The following is a 17,348-nucleotide window of genomic DNA, read 5'->3' on the forward strand; positions in this document are numbered from 1 at the left end:
CCTGTGACCATATTTCATATTTAGGACATTGATAACAGATACTGAACTGGTGTCTTGTTGTGTTTTTTGGCCAATACTCGTCTTTTTATTGTTTGTTTGTTTTGTTTTACCTCTTTTGGGTCTGATGTCGTCCTGCAGCGCGCATCTATGCAGCCAGAGCACCTGTTGTCAGAGCCGCGCCGGACTGATGGAGCTGACTCGTGGAGTGACGGAGGGTGGAAACGGCCGGTGCGGGGGTTTGAACCTGCTCGGTCCGCGGACACCACCCCCTCCGCCCGACTGCGCTTTACTCCAGCCGAACCGAAAGCATCTGAGCCGCTTGTCTTTTGAAGAGCTGGCAGCCGGAAGCTGTGATCAGCTGATGGGAGGAGGAGCTGCGGAGAGGTGAGCCATCTTCCCCCGGCAGACCGATGCACTCGGAGAGCCTGGACGACGGGATACTGGCAACCAGCGGGGGATCCCGGTGTCATTTGGAGGCATAGGACGATCACAAGACGCCAGGACAACCGGCGTCAGGCGGACGGAAGACATCCGAAGACATCGGAAGACATCGGAAGGACTCGTCCTGAATCTCTTCAGCGGAGACGACTGAGGATTTACATCGTTTTGAGCGTCAGGCACGGCAGCCTGTCATACAAAGACCGGGGCTCAACACCGTGAATACAAACCGAGTGGAAACTTCCGATAAAAGCCCGAAGACAGGAGGCGCGGAGAAGCATGTAGTCCTCAGCCGGCGGAAGGTGCGCAGCGTCGGCGGTCCATGTAAACAAACGGCGAGGCGAGCTAGCCGAAGTTAGCCGACCGTTAGCCTCCCGCTGCTAGTACACACAGCTAATGTGAAGACCAGCCGGGACCGAAGCACAACCGGGGTACAGCCGAGCTGGGAGAGCCTGTCGACGGACTCGCAGCCCAATCGGACCTCACCGGGGGCTGTCAGCGGAGGGTGACATGCGCTGTGTCTTATTTCAGTATGTAGTTCAAACTAGCTCCATGCTAACGACAGCTAACTGCTCACTCCCATTAGCATCCAGCCATGATAACATTACAACGTGGAACAAAGGGGACATCAGACGGAACCGGTGTCCATGTCCAAGTGTTTGACGTTAGAGGATGTTTATGTTGATTGTTGGAACACTTGCGGCGTATTGCTGTAAAACCTGAGCGGTTCCTGGGTCAGACCGAGCCGAGGAGCAGGACGAAAACAACTTCAGGACTTCTTGAAGATTTAATCTCCTGCGTCTCTGCAGAAAGCTGCGCCGTGTCCGTGTTTCCGTCCGCAGGAAGGGACGTGTTACTGAAGTTGTCTTTTTGTCTTTCCTTTAGTGCTGGTCGTCAGGAGCTCCAGCTCAGAGGAGCGGGCTCCTAAAACGAGCCATCTGAGCCTCAGAGGCGGCAGCGGCGAGCCGCGGGAGCGGGTCGGAGGGCCTGAGGTGGTGTCGTGGAGCGGAGCTGGGTTTCAGGCCCAGCGGTAAGCCTCTCAGCTGGGTTTTGGTTGCCGGTGGCCTCCCCTCCCCCCCCGGTCTTCACACTCTCCTCCAGGGTTGTTGGACACGGTTCCCCGGGCTTCCCCCTCCACTCCCGGACGGAAGGAAGGCCGTGGCCTCGGTCCGCAGTCCTCTGGACTCCGAGCCCTTCAAAAGTGGATGTGATGGAACTGATGTTCGCCGAGTGGGAGGATGGGGAGAGGTTCTCCTTCGAAGACTCGGACCGGTTCGAGGAAGACTCTCTGTGCTCCTTCATCTCCGAGGCCGAGAGTCTCTGTCAGAACTGGAGGGGATGGAGGAAGCAGTCCGCTGGACCCAACTCCCCCACGGTCAAGATTAAAGGTAGGAGACGGACACACACACACACACACACACACACACACACACACACACACACACTTCCATTCAATCTGAAAGTTTGCTGAAGTTAATAACAACAGGGCTGAAGGACGCTGTCAGGACTACCTGTTGCTCAGAAACCTCTTCTGTGTATCATTTCTTTCTTTTTAAACTATAAAAGGCCGATCACTTATTTTGATGATTGTAGTTATTGAACTTTATGGTCTTAATAAAAATCACATCAGCAGTGTTTGTGTCAGCCTTTTGAAGGAGCACCTGTACGGTGTGATTCAACGCTTATGTGACTTCTAACGTTGGAAAAGAGTCCTGAGAATGTGCAAACCCACTGGCTGCAGGGGAAACTTTCCTGTGTGTGTGTGTGTGTGTGTGTGTGTGTGTGTGAGAGAGTGTGTGTGTGTGTGTGTGTGTGTGAGAGAGTGTGTGTGTGTGTGTGTGTGTGTGAGAGTGTGTGTGTGTGTGTGTGTGTGTGTGTGTGTGTGTGTGTGTGTGTGTGAGAGTGTGTGTGTGTGTGTGTGTGTGTGTGTGTGTGTGTGTGTGTGTGTGTGTGCCTCTCAGTGCCTCCATGCTCCTCTCTGTGGCGGTTCTCCAGAGATCCCCCCCCCTTGTTTTTGTTTACTAAACCCATCGCCAGCCAACCAGCAGCCAGAGCTGCTGAGTGACAGACGATGCTGTTACGGTCCGTCCCGGAGGTGAACGTGTGCCTCGCTTTTCCGATTAACGCTGTATGTCGCACGATGGTTATTTTGCCGGCGTGCCCCTCGTGACTTGCCCTTCGGTCGGTTCCTAACAAAGAGTGAAGAGAAGGTTTTGACAACTGTCGAGCCGAGAGCTCCCAGCAGCTGCACCTCTGGTCCCAGGGTTTTGCTCTCGGTTGAGAGACGTCTCGGTCTCGAGTTGGACCGAACTGTTGAATGAAAACGGGACACTTCAAAGTGTCATTGGGTTCAGCAAACGAGACCTTTACAGACTGGAAGCAGCCGTTGTTCAAACCCACAGGACTAAATGTACAATTGGAGGGACAATCCAGAAGTGTACCAATTTACAAAAATATGTCGGGTTAGATTTTAGAGGAACATGTGTTAAAAATATCCCAGGAAGGCACCGTGTGACACGACTCGCGGGTTGAACCATCACAAAGGGTTCGATGGTTGTGTCTTTTTATTCGGAGCAAAGAGAAACCTTTCTTAGTTCCCACTCCTCGGGGTCACGAGCTTTATGGTCTCTGACTGAGCCGGACATGCTGCCACAACTCTTGTTTTTAATTCAAACTTGTATTGTTGGTGAAGCGTCCCATCGGAGTTTACATTTTTACACTTATTTGACACAAGTAGTTCAAACGCTAACAAAGACATTTTGCTTGGATGTAACGTTCAGTAAATGTAAAGTTTACAACCATTTGTAATGAGTGTGTAAAACGTTACATCATGAGGACGTTCTGGGGAGTGTTCGTAGTTTCCGGGTCTGAAAAATGGTTCCGATCCAGAAGTGTCTTCAGCTGCAGTACCAGCGAGTGCCACTAGAGGTCGGCTCCAAAAAGCCTCCGGCTCCATAGACTCCCATTCAACTTCTCTCATCAAATCCAAAGTGAATAAAATGTGTCCATCAGTTATCTCGGTGTTGTTAGCTAAAGTCACTCCTTCTTATTAGTTTTCTGGAGGTCCATCTGAAAATAATCCCTCATCCATTAGAAAAGAAGACTGAATACAGCTTTTACATCTCTTTTCTATCAGTGGTTTGAACGTACGTTCAGACACGCAGTTAGATACCATTTAATAAAAATAGTGAACTATCACGCAGCTCATGGAAAGATTTCCTCACAAATATATGCAGAACAAACCCCAGGGGAAAGGAAATGAATACTGGACTTGTATTGATCATCGGCACCATTCTTCAGTGGAGAATTAGACCGACCTGTGATGCTGTCAGCCGTCGGAGCTCGATGACACCTCCACCTGGTGTTATTGGGATCAGTGGGCAGATACATTTAGATGTGACATTAATAAGTGTTCTTTCCGTCTTAATTACGTCCTCATAGTCATCAGGTCAAAACCAAGCCACCGATAGCTGTAACCTGACTGCACCACAGGCCTGTCAATCAAACAGACACGCCCCCAAAAACAGGTCTTCTTGAATCTTCTTTTCTAATGAATGAGGGATTATTTTCAGATGGACCTCCAGAAAACTAATAAGAAGGAGTGACTTTAGCTAACAACACCGAGATAACTGATGGACACATTTTATTCACTTTGGATTTGATGAGAGAAGTTGAATGGGAGTCTATGGAGCCGGAGGCTTTTTGGAGCCGACCTCTAGTGGCACTCGCTGGTATTGCAGTTGAAGACACTTCTGGATCGGAACCATTTTACAGCTCTGGAAGCTATAAAAATGTTTATATACGGTCTATGGTTGCATGGTGCCCCGCCATGTTTCTACAGAAAGGACAAAGGACACACTGGCTCTGGAGAGGGACTTTAAAGTGTTTTGTGAGTTTCCTAATCACATAGGTTCTCTAACCTGCTTGAAAGGGCAGGGTGAGAGGATGGCTGTTGTACTGATCGTTTGTCAGAACAGCTGGTCCCCCTTAAAGGTCAGTCTGATCAGGTGTGGCTAATCTATTGGCGCTAACTTCAGGAGCTAACCGCCTTTACTTTAATTAGCAGGGGGGGAAACTAGACACGGGAACTGCTCACACACTCAACCGCACATTTGCTCGGCTCTCGTCGTGGTTTGGTTCTGATCGTACGACGTAGTAGGTGCTGTGAAAAACCTGCGGCATTGCTGACCGTCTTCATCTGTTTGTTGGTGAACAGTTCAGACCAGTTCCAACAGGTGTACGTGAGTGATTCAGTCACCTGTTCACCGAGCTGTCTAACGGCCGACCAGCCGTACTGACGGTGGACGACTCCAGACGGTTCTGTAGTGCAGCTGATGACGACAACGGAAAACGGTTCAAATGAAGTCACTGTCTTCTGATCATCTTCTGATGGAGATCAAAACTAGAATTAAAAGACGAGAAAAATGTAAGATTGACCTGACGTCCAAAACCAAATGATGTTTACAATGAGAAGTCAGTGTGAAGATGTTTAAACTGTAAACGGACCAAAAGACAAAGTTCGTTCAAGTACGGCCACTCAAGTTAAATGTTTAAAAAAAAATGTTTGCTTCCAAAATGTGGTTTAGATTTGATAAAGGTGAGACATCAATATTCCAATCTGGACACAGTTTTGATAAGTTTATGGTAATTTTAGCTGTAGAGACCAGAGAAAATAAATTGATTGACGCCATACATGCTGCACAGAGGAGGTCTGTCTCCAGCGTTGTCCCTGAACCGAAGTCCTCCTTGTGAAACCGGTGTGAAACCGGTGTGTTGCCTCGCGTCAGGACGGAGAGCCGCTTTAGAAAATGGAGAAGGAAACCTTGACTGGTGAGCGATGGGAAACAAAGACGGCGTTGTGCAGCCGGCTGAACCGCCACACCGATCCAAAGGGCTGCATGTGGCACGCACTGCTGGCTGCACAGCAGATCTTCATGCTTCATCACAGAGGAAAATAAAGATCAGTCCGTCATTATTAAATGACTTCTGTCTGCTACTTAACCGCTCTGTTTTTATATCAGCTGTTGGTCCCAGTAAATTTACCCTCCACTTAAACATTGGTGTCGATTTTAACTAGTGAGCACAATATCACACCTGCTGCACTGTAAAGGTGCACTAATGGAACCCCTGTGGAGAGGAGGAGGAGGGGAGAGGAGGAGAGGAGAGGAGGAGTGGGGAAAAGGGAGGGGAGGAGAGGAGAGGGAGAAGGAGAGAGGAGGAGAAGAGGGAGAGGAGGAGGCGGCGGAGAGGAGAGGAGAGGGGGAGAAAGGGAGGGGAGGAGGAGGAGAGGAGAAGGGGAGAGGAGGAGGAGAGGGAGAAGGAGAGAGGAGGAGAAGAGGGAGAGGCGGAGAGGAGGAGGCGAAGAGGGAGGGGGAGGAGGAGAGGAGGCGGAGAGGGAGGAGAGGAGGAGGAGGAAGGAGGGGAGGAAGAGGCGGAGAGGAGAAGAGGGAGAGGAGGAGGTGGAGGGGGAGAGGAGGAAGAGAAGATGGAGAGGAGGGAGTGAGGACGGAGGTGAGACAGCGAGTGGTCCAGTGAGTCCTCAGCTCATCAGGAACAGCTGTTGTAGTGGCTTCCCCCTATGTTAGCAGCTGATTGGTGGCCAGCTTGCTGTCATTCACCCGCAGCAGCCAATCAGAAGCAAGCACCATGATCTCTGTTACTACCCAGCCACCCTTCTCTCTTCAGGTTTTAAGTCTTCTCTGTTCGTCACGTCCCAGTTTCTCACTGCATACCAGAGTTGTAATGAACACCTCATGGTGACAGCACAACCTCCTTCATTTTTAAATTGATGGTTTAATTAGCAGGAATTAAATTAAGGCATGTGGTGATGGAGATCGGTCTCCGTCACCAAACAGAAGCCTGTAGACATCCTAAACATCTCCACCTTTCATCCTCTGGTCGTTTCACAGAAGAAGATCAGTCCTCTATACGACTCTTTACTGTTTTCCAACTCAGAGGAAAGAAGAACAGCGAGTAGTTGTACAACAGTCGTATTCCTGGGGAGAGATAAAGGAGGAGTGTTGCTATGGTAGTTTCAGGCTTGGAAATGGGTTCCTTTGCATAATTAAAAAAATTATATTTTACAGGAAAGTTAATACAGTTACTGACAGTAATTTCTTAAATTATTTAAATTATAATAGGCCTACTTAAGAGTAAAGGGTTTCGGCACAGATTCTGTTCAGCATTGTTCATTTCAGCTCTTGATTGTCACAATTGTGTCAGCAGAGCAGGCTGTCAGGTTAAGGTGCTTTATTTCAAAATGTACAAATGAGCTTATTGACAAACAGACAGACAGACAGACAGACAGACAGGCAGGCAGGCAGGCAGACAGACAGACAGACAGGCAGGCAGGCAGGCAGGCAGGCAGGCAGGCAGGCAGACAGACACGTACTTGGCAGCAGGAACAAACAGCAATCGGGGTCACACATGACAAACATGCAGAGCAGAGGGAAGTAGGATTATACACAGGTGGGAGCAGGTGGAGGCAGGAGGAGGCTGGTGGTGGCAGGTGGAGGCTGGTAGGGGCAGGTGGAGGCTGGTGGTGGGAGGAGGAGGCTGATAGGGGCAGGAGGAGGCTGGTGGTGGGAGGAGGAGGCTGATAGGGGCAGGAGGAGGCTGAGAGGGGCAGGAGGAGGCTGATAGGGGCAGGTGGAGGCTGATAGGGGCAGGTGGAGGCTGATAGGGGCAGGTGGAGGCTGATAGGGGCAGGAGGAGGCTGGTGGTGGCAGGAGGAGGCTGGTGGTGGCAGGTGGAGGCTGATAGGGGCAGGAGGAGGCTGATAGGGGCAGGTGGAGGCTGATAGGGGCAGGAGGAGGCTGATAGGGGCAGGAGGAGGCTGGTGGTGGCAGGAGGAGGCTGATAGGGGCAGGTGGAGGCTGATAGGGGCAGGAGGAGGCTGATAGGGGCAGGAGGAGGCTGATAGGGGCAGGTGGAGGCTGATAGGGGCAGGTGGAGGCTGATAGGGGCAGGAGGAGGCTGGTGGTGGCAGGAGGAGGCTGATAGGGGCAGGTGGAGGCTGATAGGGGCAGGAGGAGGCTGGTGGTGGCAGGAGGAGGCTGATAGGGGCAGGTGGGGATTGTGGGAGAGGGTGAGGTGTGTGTGGCAGGCAGAGACTGGCCATGAGGGGTGTACCATGTTGCAGTATTCACATTAATATTGTTGTTATTTTCAATCCCCAAAAAATGCTATGGTGGTAATGGCAATATTCTGACTGGTTGACATAGTGATGTTCTACCATTATGAGTGTCTGTATTATAACAGGATGACGTATGTTGCCTACGTGCCTTCAGCAAAGCAGCAACAAACAGGGTTGAAGCAACTCCCCAGTGGAGACGTTGGTTCACAAAAGAGGAGCAACTTTAGTACAATGATGTACAACAGATTTTTACTGAATATTTTAAAGTTACATTTTTGCTACCATAAAAATTCAATCACTTTGTTGCAGTTCTTGAAATTGATCAAATCTCAGTATTTTGTCAAACAAGGCATAATAGCTCCCATTTCTATCATGGGACAAACAAGTGCTGTCTGTTTTCCACCATATGCATTGTGGCTGTGTGTCTGTCTGTGTCTGTCTGTCTGTGTCTGTCTTGTCTGTCTGTATCTGTCTGTGTGTGTGTCTGTGTCTCTGTGTCTGTCTGTGTCTGTGTGTCTGTCTGTGTCTGTCTGTCTGACACTACAGCTGAATACTCCCACATAACATATGAGTGCTGGTCTGGCTGGTGTTCCCAGGGCCGGTTCCTATGAGCCCCTGATCCTTTACATATGAACACAGGCTTTCCTCCATATATGGTAAACAGCAGCAGAAGTTGTGGCTCTGAAATGAGCTCTGTAATCGGACACCCGTCACTTTTTCTCCTCTGGCAGATCTCTGTACTCTCAGGATGACGCCAGTCATTGTGCTTCTTCTGCAGTCTTCACCAGCAACAATTTATATATCTTCACTATTTAAAAAAAAAAAAACTTTGACTTGACCTTGTCAGATGTGTAATTTGTGAAGCTTCTTGAAGAGACTGTGCTGGTGGCTTGGATCATTACACCGACTCCACTGAAATCAGAGTCCGAAAGAACAACACACTGATGACTTCAGTGTACGACCGGTTTGTCAGAGTGAATCTGTCACTTGGTGATAAAAATGGATCGGTCGGTGGGTGGGTGGGGGGGGGGGGGACTGACGATGCTGTTCTGTACCACAGACATATACAGTGGGTACGGAAAGTATTCAGACCCCTTTAAATTTCTCACTCTTTGTTTCATTGCAGCCATTTGCTAAAATCAAAAAAGTTCATTTTATTTCTCATTAATGTACACTCAGCACCCCATCTTGACAGAAAAAAAACAAATGTAGAAATTTGTGCAAATTTATTAAAAAAGAAAAACTGAAATATCACATGGTCATAAGTATTCAGACCCTTTGCTCAGTATTGAGTAGAAGCACCCTTTTGAGCTAGTACAGCCATGAGTCTTCTTGGGAATGATGCAACAAGCTTTTCACACCTGGATTTGGGGATCCTCTGCCATTCTTCCTTGCAGATCCTCTCCAGTTCAGTCAGGTTGGATGGTGAACGTTGGTGGACAGCCATTTTCAGGTCTCTCCAGAGATGCTCAATTGGGTTTAGGTCAGGGATCTGGCTGGGCCAGTCAAGAATGGTCACAGAGTTGTTCTGAAGCCACTCCTTTGTTATTTTAGCTGTGTGCTTAGGGTCATTGTCTTGTTGGAAGGTGAACCTTCGGCCCAGTCTGAGGTCCAGAGCACTCTGGAAGGGGTTTTCTTCCAGGATATCTCTGTACTTGGCCGCATTCATCTTTCCTTCAATTGCAACCGGTCGTCCTGTCCCTGCAGCTGAAAAACACCCCCATAGCATGATGCTGCCACCACCATGTTTCACTGTTGGGATTGTATTGGGCAGGTGATGAGCAGTGCCTGGTTTTCTCCACACATACCGCTTAGAATTAACGCCAACAAGTTCAATCTTGGTCTCATCAGACCAGAGAATCTTATTTCTCATAGTCTGGGAGTCCTTCATGTGTTTTTTGGCAAACTCTATGCGGGCTTTCATATGTCTTGCACTGAGGAGAGGCTTCCGTCGGGCCACTCTGCCATAAAGCCCCGACTGGTGGAGGGCTGCAGTGATAGTTGACTTTGTGTAACTTTCTCCCATCTCCCTCCTGCATCTCTGGAGCTCAGCCACAGTGATCTTTGGGTTCTTCTTTACCTCTCTCACCAAGGCTCTTCTCCCACGATTGCTCAGTTTGGCTGGACGGCCAGGTCTAGGAAGAGTTCTGGTCGTCCCAAACTTCTTCCATTTAAGGATTATGGAGGCCACTGTGCTCTTAGGAACCTTGAGTGCTGCAGAAATGTTTTTGTAACCTTGGCCAGATCTGTGCCTTGCCACAATTCTGTCTCTGAGCTCCTTGGACAGTTCCTTCGACCTCATGATTCTCATTTGCTCTGACATGCACTGTGAGCTGTAAGGTCTTATATAGACAGGTGTGTGCCTTTCCTAATCAAGTCCAATCAGTTTAATTAAACACAGCTGGACTCCAATGAAGGAGTAGAACCATCTCAAGGAGGATCAGAAGAAATGGACAGCATGTGAGTTAAATATGAGTGTCACAGCAAAGGGTCTGAATACTTATGACCATGTGATATTTCAGTTTTTCTTTTTTAATAAATTTGCACAAATTTCTACATTTCTGTTTTTTTCTGTCAAGATGGGGTGCTGAGTGTACATTAATGAGAAATAAAATGAACTTTTTTGATTTTAGCAAATGGCTGCAATGAAACAAAGAGTGAAACATTTAAAGGGGTCTGAATACTTTCTGTACCCACTGTATACAAGTATATACAAGTGGACATCTGACAAATGAGGCCTGAAGCTGCAATACCAGCGAGTGCCACTAGAGGTCGGCTCCAAAAAGCCTCCGGCTCCATAGACTCCCATTCAACTTCTCTCATCAAATCCAAAGTGAATAAAATGTGTCCATCAGTTATCTCGGTGTTGTTAGCTAAAGTCACTCCTTCTTATTAGTTTTCTGGAGGTCCATCTGAAAATAATCCCTCATTCATCAGAAAAGAAGAAAGGTGGAAGAAAGACTCTCATTGTGCCTTCATTAAAATCAAACTGATTATTCATGGAGGTGCTTTGACTGACACCTTTGTTTGAGGAATCTTTTTTTAAATTGTTTACAATTTTAATATAATTTAAATGAGAGCTCACAAGCTGATTTTATCAGATGATATAGAGCTCTCAAAATAAATCAGCATCGCTGTGTATGTTGGTTGCTTGGTGCCAAGATTCAAACAATTTTTACACAACATAATGCAGAAAAAGAGGCTTGAGGTAAAATTATCTGTTAATATTATTATTATTATTTTTCATCAATTCGGCTCTAATTTGAATTATTATTGTTTAACAGTGAATGTAGATTGTGATATGGACTCATGGTATTTCTAGAATGGCCTATGTTTTGTCACTATTGAACTTTACTACCATCTACTGGAGTTTAACATGTATAGCATTTTATTTATTTGTGATTTAGGTCTGCTTCAGCATTAATGTTTATTTTTTATTATTTTGGCTGCACACTTATTCAAAGTTTCCTGAAAATGAGTCCAGTAGTTCTTCTGACGAACATCAAACAGTCGACTCTTAAAAACAGCAGCTCCTCGGTGGAGGTCATCAGAACCTTAACCTCCCCATATTCACACCTGTGCAGGTTGCCCATGCTGTGGGCACTGATTGAACACCTCACCTGTCTGACTGAGCTGATCTTCCTCTCCCCTCCTCTCCCTCAGACGGTCAGGTGATTCCACTGGTGGAGTTGTCAGCGAAGCAAGTGGCGTTCCACATCCCATTTGAGGTTGTGGAGAAGGTCTACCCTCCCGTGCCGGAGCAGCTGCAGCTCCGCATCGCCTACTGGAGCTTCCCCGAGAACGAGGAGGACATCAGGTGAGTGCATGAAAACACAGATTTCCTTCCTCACCTCTGATTAGGGGACATTTTACAGATGCCATTCCAGATGTGCAGTCGTACTGTGCTGACTGATGCAGGTTTGGTAGAAGATGTCCGTCTGAGAAATATAAATACATTTGGGAAAAAATAAAAAAAATTCTTTCTGATATCCATGAGTTAATGAATTTGATAAATTACACAAAATAATGATTCTGTTGATTGTTAATACTACTCAGATTTTGATGTATGACTCGCTTTGTATGAAAGAGAAACATTTTCTTTCCTTCGATCTTCAAGTTTCTGATACGTCCAAAATAATCGAAGTCTTTTTTATCCGGATAAAAAGAATAAAAATTGTATCCAGATAAAATATAACATCTGCACATCTGGTTCTTCTTCTCTTCCCCTCTCGTCTCTTTCCTGTCTGCTGTCGATGAGAATCGACCAATCACTGAATAAGAAGCCTCAGATTTGAACCTTGCTTTGCTCTCCCTGTGCTGCAGGTTATATTCCTGCCTGGCTAATGGGAGCCCAGATGAGTTCCAGCGTGGAGAGCAGCTGTACCGGATCCGAGCCGTCAAAGACCCGCTGCAGATCGGTAGGCCGAGACGTCTTTCTGACCACATGTAGGCTGACGGACAGAAGCTGTTAAAGCCAGCGGAGGGAGTCCTGTCTGATGGTGAGTCTCCGTGTCTCCTCCAGGCTTCCATCTCAGCGCCACGGTCGTCTCCAGTCAGTCGGGGCAGTCTAAAGGAGCCTACAACGTGGCTGTCATGTTCGATCGCTGCCGCATCACTTCCTGCAGCTGCACCTGCGGTGCCGGGGCCAAGTGGTGCGCCCACGTGGTGGCGCTCTGCCTCTTCAGGATCCAAAACGTGAGTGTGTGTGTGTGTGTGTGTGTGTGTGTGTGTGTGTGTGTGTGTGTGTGTGTGTGTTCTGGATTTTTGCTCAGGTAGAATAAGTTGATTATGACATGACTTGATACTGGATGATAGTAGTATGTTACAGTCCTGGAGGGGTTGCTATGGGAGACTGTTGGCCTCTGGCTGACTGTGGTATAGTTATTGCATATACTCCTCCATCTTCCTGTCAGTGGTTTCCAATGACTGTAGAAGCCCCTCCCACACAGTAGTGTTAGTTTCCTTCATTGCTGTTTCCGTGACGATGCTTTGTTTTTGGGACTGGGTTGTTAGCGCCACACCTAACCTTCAGCTTGGAGGGCCCCGTGGGTCGTCCTCAGTCCGGCCCCCACCCTTCAAGCTGTTCAGCGGGGGTGACCCTCCCCGGAGACATGCAGTGTACTTGAGGGGGTTTATCAGGAGGGGGGGGGGGGGGGGAGACTTCTTAAGGTTACTGGCTGTTGGTACTCAATTGTGTGTGTGTGTGTGTGTGTGTGTGTGTGTGTGTGTGTGTGTGTAGGCCTCAGCAGTGTGTCTGAGGGCTCCGGTCTCCGAGTCTTTGTCGAGGCTGCAGCGGGACCAGCTCCAGAAGTTTGCCCAGTATCTCATCAGTGAGCTGCCTCAGCAGGTAACCAGCCGTTCTCTTCATAAACCAACACGTATGATATTTCTGTGATGTCACATACATGACGAGGGGAGGAGTGGAGTGTTAATCCAGCTGTTTTTGTGCAGATCCTGCCCACCGCCCAGCGGCTGCTCGATGAGCTGCTCTCCTCCCAGTCCACTGCCATCAACACTGTGTGTGGAGCTCCAGGTACGGCAGCAGGTCGTTCCCAGCATGCAGCAGGAGAACGGCTGTGATCTGTTCTGATGTTGCAACCAGAGCAGAGCTGCGAGTCGTTTCGTTCATCTTTGTGTCTGGCTCACTGCTCTCGTTTTATCTCTGCACCACAGAGCAAGCTAACGTGCTTCACTCACAAACACTTCCTGTAACCTCTTCACAATAAAAGCATCAAACTGGTGGGCCTGTTTTTTAAAGGGAAGCAGGTTCAGTTGTGTTACCAGTCAATGGACACAGCTCTGATAGGACAGAGATCCGGCCCAGAGGAGTGCTGTGAGGCTGAAATGGAAACACGTGTCATTACGGCACAGCAATCAAATTCATGCATTTCAGCTTAAACTCTTTTTTTTTTTTTTTTTTTTTTTTTTTTTTTACAGCATGGGCTGCAGATGTTCCTGTGCTCCCCACACAGACACAGACACACACACACAGACACGCACACACACACACACACACACACACACACACACACACACACACACACACACACACAGACACGTACACAGACACACACACACACACAGACACACACACACACACACACACACACCGATGTAATGACATTCATAAGGATGTCAGGTGTGTGTGTGTGGAGCACAGGAATGTCTCAGGATTTGAAGACATGTTGTTGATATAAAATGAAGCTTGAACTCTGTTCTGATCCGAGTGTGTTTGTGTCACATCAGTCTGAGCTGCTTCCTCCTTTAAACACCGTCTGTATTCTGACGTCTGGTCATCCAGAACTCGTCTCTGATCATCACCGTACACGAGTCTGCAGTGTTTTTTTTTTTTATTGCTGCAGCGGCACATCACGGCCATCAACCTGACCCTGAAGTCTGGGCTCCTTGATGCAGAGCGGTGTGTGTGTGTTTGTGGTGTGTGTGTGTGTGTGTGTGTGTGTGTGTACAGCAGCTCTAGAGGGAGGAGAGTTACTGGTGTGGTAGAACGGTTTGGACAGTTGTTTAGCTGTAAGTGGAGAAAAGAGAAAGTCTGAACAGCTGCTCCTCCAATTTGTCAGCATTGGAGGTCTGTGGAACGAGAAGAAGTCGAGCCCCAGTTGGTACTCAATTGTGTGTGTGTGTGTGTGTGTGTGTGTGTGTGTGTGTGTGTGTGTGTGTGTGTGTGTGTGTGTGTGTGCGTGCGTGCGTGCGTGCGTGCGTGCGTGCGTGCGTGCGTGTGTGTGTGTGTGTGTGTGTGCGTGTGTGCGTGTGTGTGTAGACCCAACAGCAGGCCCCTCGGCGTCCGACCAGAGCACCTGGTACCTGGATGAGTCCACACTCAGCGACAACATCAAGAAGACTCTGCACAAGTTCTGTGGGCCCTCACCTGTCGTCTTCAGGTACACACCACCTCCTCCCTTCGTCCTGCTCCTCCTCGCATCTCTGCAGGCTTCACTGTTTATATTTTATTCTGACCTCCTCTGACTTCCTGTTCGACGTACCTTCAGTGTTAATCCATGCTCTGTGTTATTCACAGCGACGTGAACTCCATGTACCTGTCGTCCACGGAGCCGCCGGCCGCCGCCGAGTGGGCTTGTCTGCTGCGGCCTCTGAGGGGCCGAGAGCCCGAAGGCATCTGGAACCTGCTGTCCATCGTCAGAGAGATGTTCAAGAGGCGAGACAGCAACGCCGCCCCGCTGCTGGAGATCCTCACGGAGCAGTGCCTCACCTACGAGCAGGTAGAGTGTGACGGGACGTCGGCTCCAGCTGCTGAAAGGAAACCAGATTTAAGAACTACAGACCAGGAGACCTCATTTATCACCATTAAGCACACAACGGGCCTGAAAGAGGCGAATGTCGCTCCCCACGCTAAATCTGGATTTATAAAAACTCATTTAACGGGAAAATGTGGCACCTGAAAGCAAACTGTGACTCCGTACGTATGTTTGTAGACAGACGATGAGGTGGTGGACTGAAGCCAGATTGTAGAAATGAAACGTGACGGACATCTTGATACGAATAACGAAGTCTCTCACATTCAATGTCACTTCACATCTTATTTGGACGCGAGTCCACTTTATCATTAACATCCAGAACAGCAGGATCAGTTCGGCTCGTCACCTTTAATTATTCCATCAGCAACTTTATACGGTAAATAATAGAAGCAAATCTAAATCTCACATTTTTCTTTTCACCGCGTTAACAAGGCAAACTGATCATCATCATCATCATCATCATCATCATCTGTAACAAATACAAGATGACATCAAACAGCATCAGGCTAAAGAACTGCAGAACAGAGTCAGTTTTTAATATTTTCTCATAGTTGACTGCAGTTGTTGTGGAGAAGTTCTTCCACTGCGTCGTCATGGAGACGTCGCGGTGGAACTTCTATCACTGCAACGTGTTTTCTTTAGTTTGTGACCAGCGAACAATCTGAGCTTCACATCGTCCACCTCGTCCACAAACACCTCGACTCTGTCGGAGAAAGAACCGCCGACCCACACGGATCGTTTTAGAGGCATCGACCTTCATAACGTGTTGAAGGAGGACATGAGGCGGATCTACGTAGCGCACATTTCCACCTGGATTATGATTTATAAAAGGAACATTGCGTGCAGGTGTTTATGCTTTCGTGCGCACGTACACTTTTAGTATGATTGTATGTTTTATAAATGAGGCCCCGGAGCTTTATGGTGATAATGAAGTGGGAACATAAAGCAATGTTGACATCACAGAGGATGTAACTCGCTCAGCACCTCTGAACAATCCTCAGATTTACAACTGGAACACATGTTGAATTTCTGGGGGGATTTTCTACCTATTTTTATTTTATAAATATTTTGAACAACAAGCAAAACTCCGTCCCTCACTGGAGTCTCTGACTGAGGTTCTGATCTCTACAAGTTTAATATGATTTCAGATCTCCTTTAACCAGCTACTGTGTGAAGGACGGAGGGTGTGTTTCTACCTAAATCATATAAAAGTGTCGTAAAGGCCGGGATGCGTCGCCCCGTAGTGTTGTGAGGCATTCAGGGTCCAGTGTTATATCCAGTACTGTCCCGACTGTGTTCAATATTCGGCCCCAGAAGTCTTTTAAATGTTGTCCGTGTGTCTTTATATCACGACAAGCTGTTAATGTATGACCTTTATTCATGTTGGTGCGCTGGACTTGAATCCTGTTGGTTCTCCAACACTCACCTGTCTGTGTGTTCAGATCATCAGCTGGTGGTACAGCGTTCGGACGTCCGCCTCCCACAGCAGCGCCAGCGGACACACCGGCCGCAGCAACGGCCAGTCGGAGGTGGCGGCTCACGCCTGTGCCAGCATGTGTGATGAGATGGTGGTTCTGTGGAGGCTGGCGGTGCTGGACCCCACCATGAGCCCCTGCAGGTCAGACCACCCGCACCACGCTGCTGGGATAAAACCAGAGGGAGCTCATTTATCACTGTAAAGACAGCTTGTGTAACATCGTGGAGAACATTAAACAGGGTGTGTGTGTGTGTGTGTGTGTGTGTGTGTGTGTGTGTGTGTGTGTTCTCTCTTGCAGGCGTCTGGAGCTGGCGGTGCAGCTGAAGCAGTGGCACCTGAAGGTTATCGAGATCGTGAAGCGAGGACAACATCGTAAGTCTCTGGATAAACTGTTCCAGGGCTTCAAGCCGGCCGTGGAGTCCTGCTACTTCAACTGGGAGGTGGCCTACCCACTGGAGGGCATCACCTACTGCAGCGCAGACAAGAAGAGCGCCACCTTCTGCTGGTCCAGGGCAGTGCAGCACCAGAGGGGGGTCAAAGCTGCGGCAGGGGGGGGCGGCGACTCCTCAGAGTCAGGGGGAGGAGGCAGAGAGGGAGCGGGGGGAGACTTTAAAGGAAGAGGTCACCCGTCACAGCAGGAGGTGGCGGTGCGACCGAAGGAGACCATCCTGACCAAGAGGAAGGGTCTGTCCGTCAGCGGAGGGGGGGGGATGCTGGTGCGTCTGGGAGGGAGCGTCTCGCTGTCCCTGGAGGACGGAGGGGGGAAGTGCATGTACAAAGGGCCGGGCTCCTCCTCCTCTGGAGGGAAGCTGAAGATGACGACGGGAGGGAAGGGGGCATCTGTAGGAGGTCCAGGAGGAGGTGCAGGGTTGGGAGGGGGGAAGCATGCCAGCGCGAAGCGGAGAACCAGCAGCGAGGACAGCTCGCTGGAGCCCGACCTGGCTGAGCTTAGCCTGGACGACGGCTGCAGCCTGGCTCTGGGGGCCGAGGCCAGCAACACCTTCGAGTTCCTGCCCCCGCCGCC

The 17,348-nt window shown here is 49.0% G+C and overlaps 1 protein-coding gene across 6 annotated transcripts in view; it reads left to right on the forward strand.

The window, feature by feature from the left end:
• The first annotated feature begins 286 nt into the window (after positions 1–286).
• The window catches only part of zswim8 (zinc finger, SWIM-type containing 8), a 27,297-nt gene continuing 10,235 nt past the window's right edge, over positions 287–17,348 (forward strand). For 3 of the 6 annotated variants that reach the window (XM_069174734.1, XM_069174736.1, XM_069174735.1), the window contains exons 1-10: positions 288–1,826; positions 11,237–11,390; positions 11,897–11,991; positions 12,096–12,268; positions 12,813–12,920; positions 13,025–13,106; positions 14,352–14,472; positions 14,610–14,811; positions 16,290–16,465; positions 16,623–17,348. The exon at positions 16,623–17,348 is cut by the window's right edge and continues 577 nt beyond it. In XM_069174734.1, coding sequence (XP_069030835.1) covers positions 1,649–1,826; positions 11,237–11,390; positions 11,897–11,991; positions 12,096–12,268; positions 12,813–12,920; positions 13,025–13,106; positions 14,352–14,472; positions 14,610–14,811; positions 16,290–16,465; positions 16,623–17,348 — 2,015 coding nt within the window. In that variant the 5' untranslated portion in view covers positions 288–1,648. Of the gene's footprint in view, positions 1,827–11,236; positions 11,391–11,896; positions 11,992–12,095; positions 12,269–12,812; positions 12,921–13,024; positions 13,107–14,351; positions 14,473–14,609; positions 14,812–16,289; positions 16,466–16,622 lie in introns of all 6 variants that reach the window. The other 3 variants (XM_069174737.1, XM_069174733.1, XM_069174732.1) reach the window with 2 other exon arrangements.

Source organism: Embiotoca jacksoni, unplaced genomic scaffold (assembly GCF_022577435.1).
Source record: "Embiotoca jacksoni isolate LCO1_2020_lvr unplaced genomic scaffold, fEmbJac1.0.p SCAF_60, whole genome shotgun sequence".
Classification (NCBI taxonomy): domain Eukaryota; kingdom Metazoa; phylum Chordata; class Actinopteri; family Embiotocidae; genus Embiotoca; species Embiotoca jacksoni.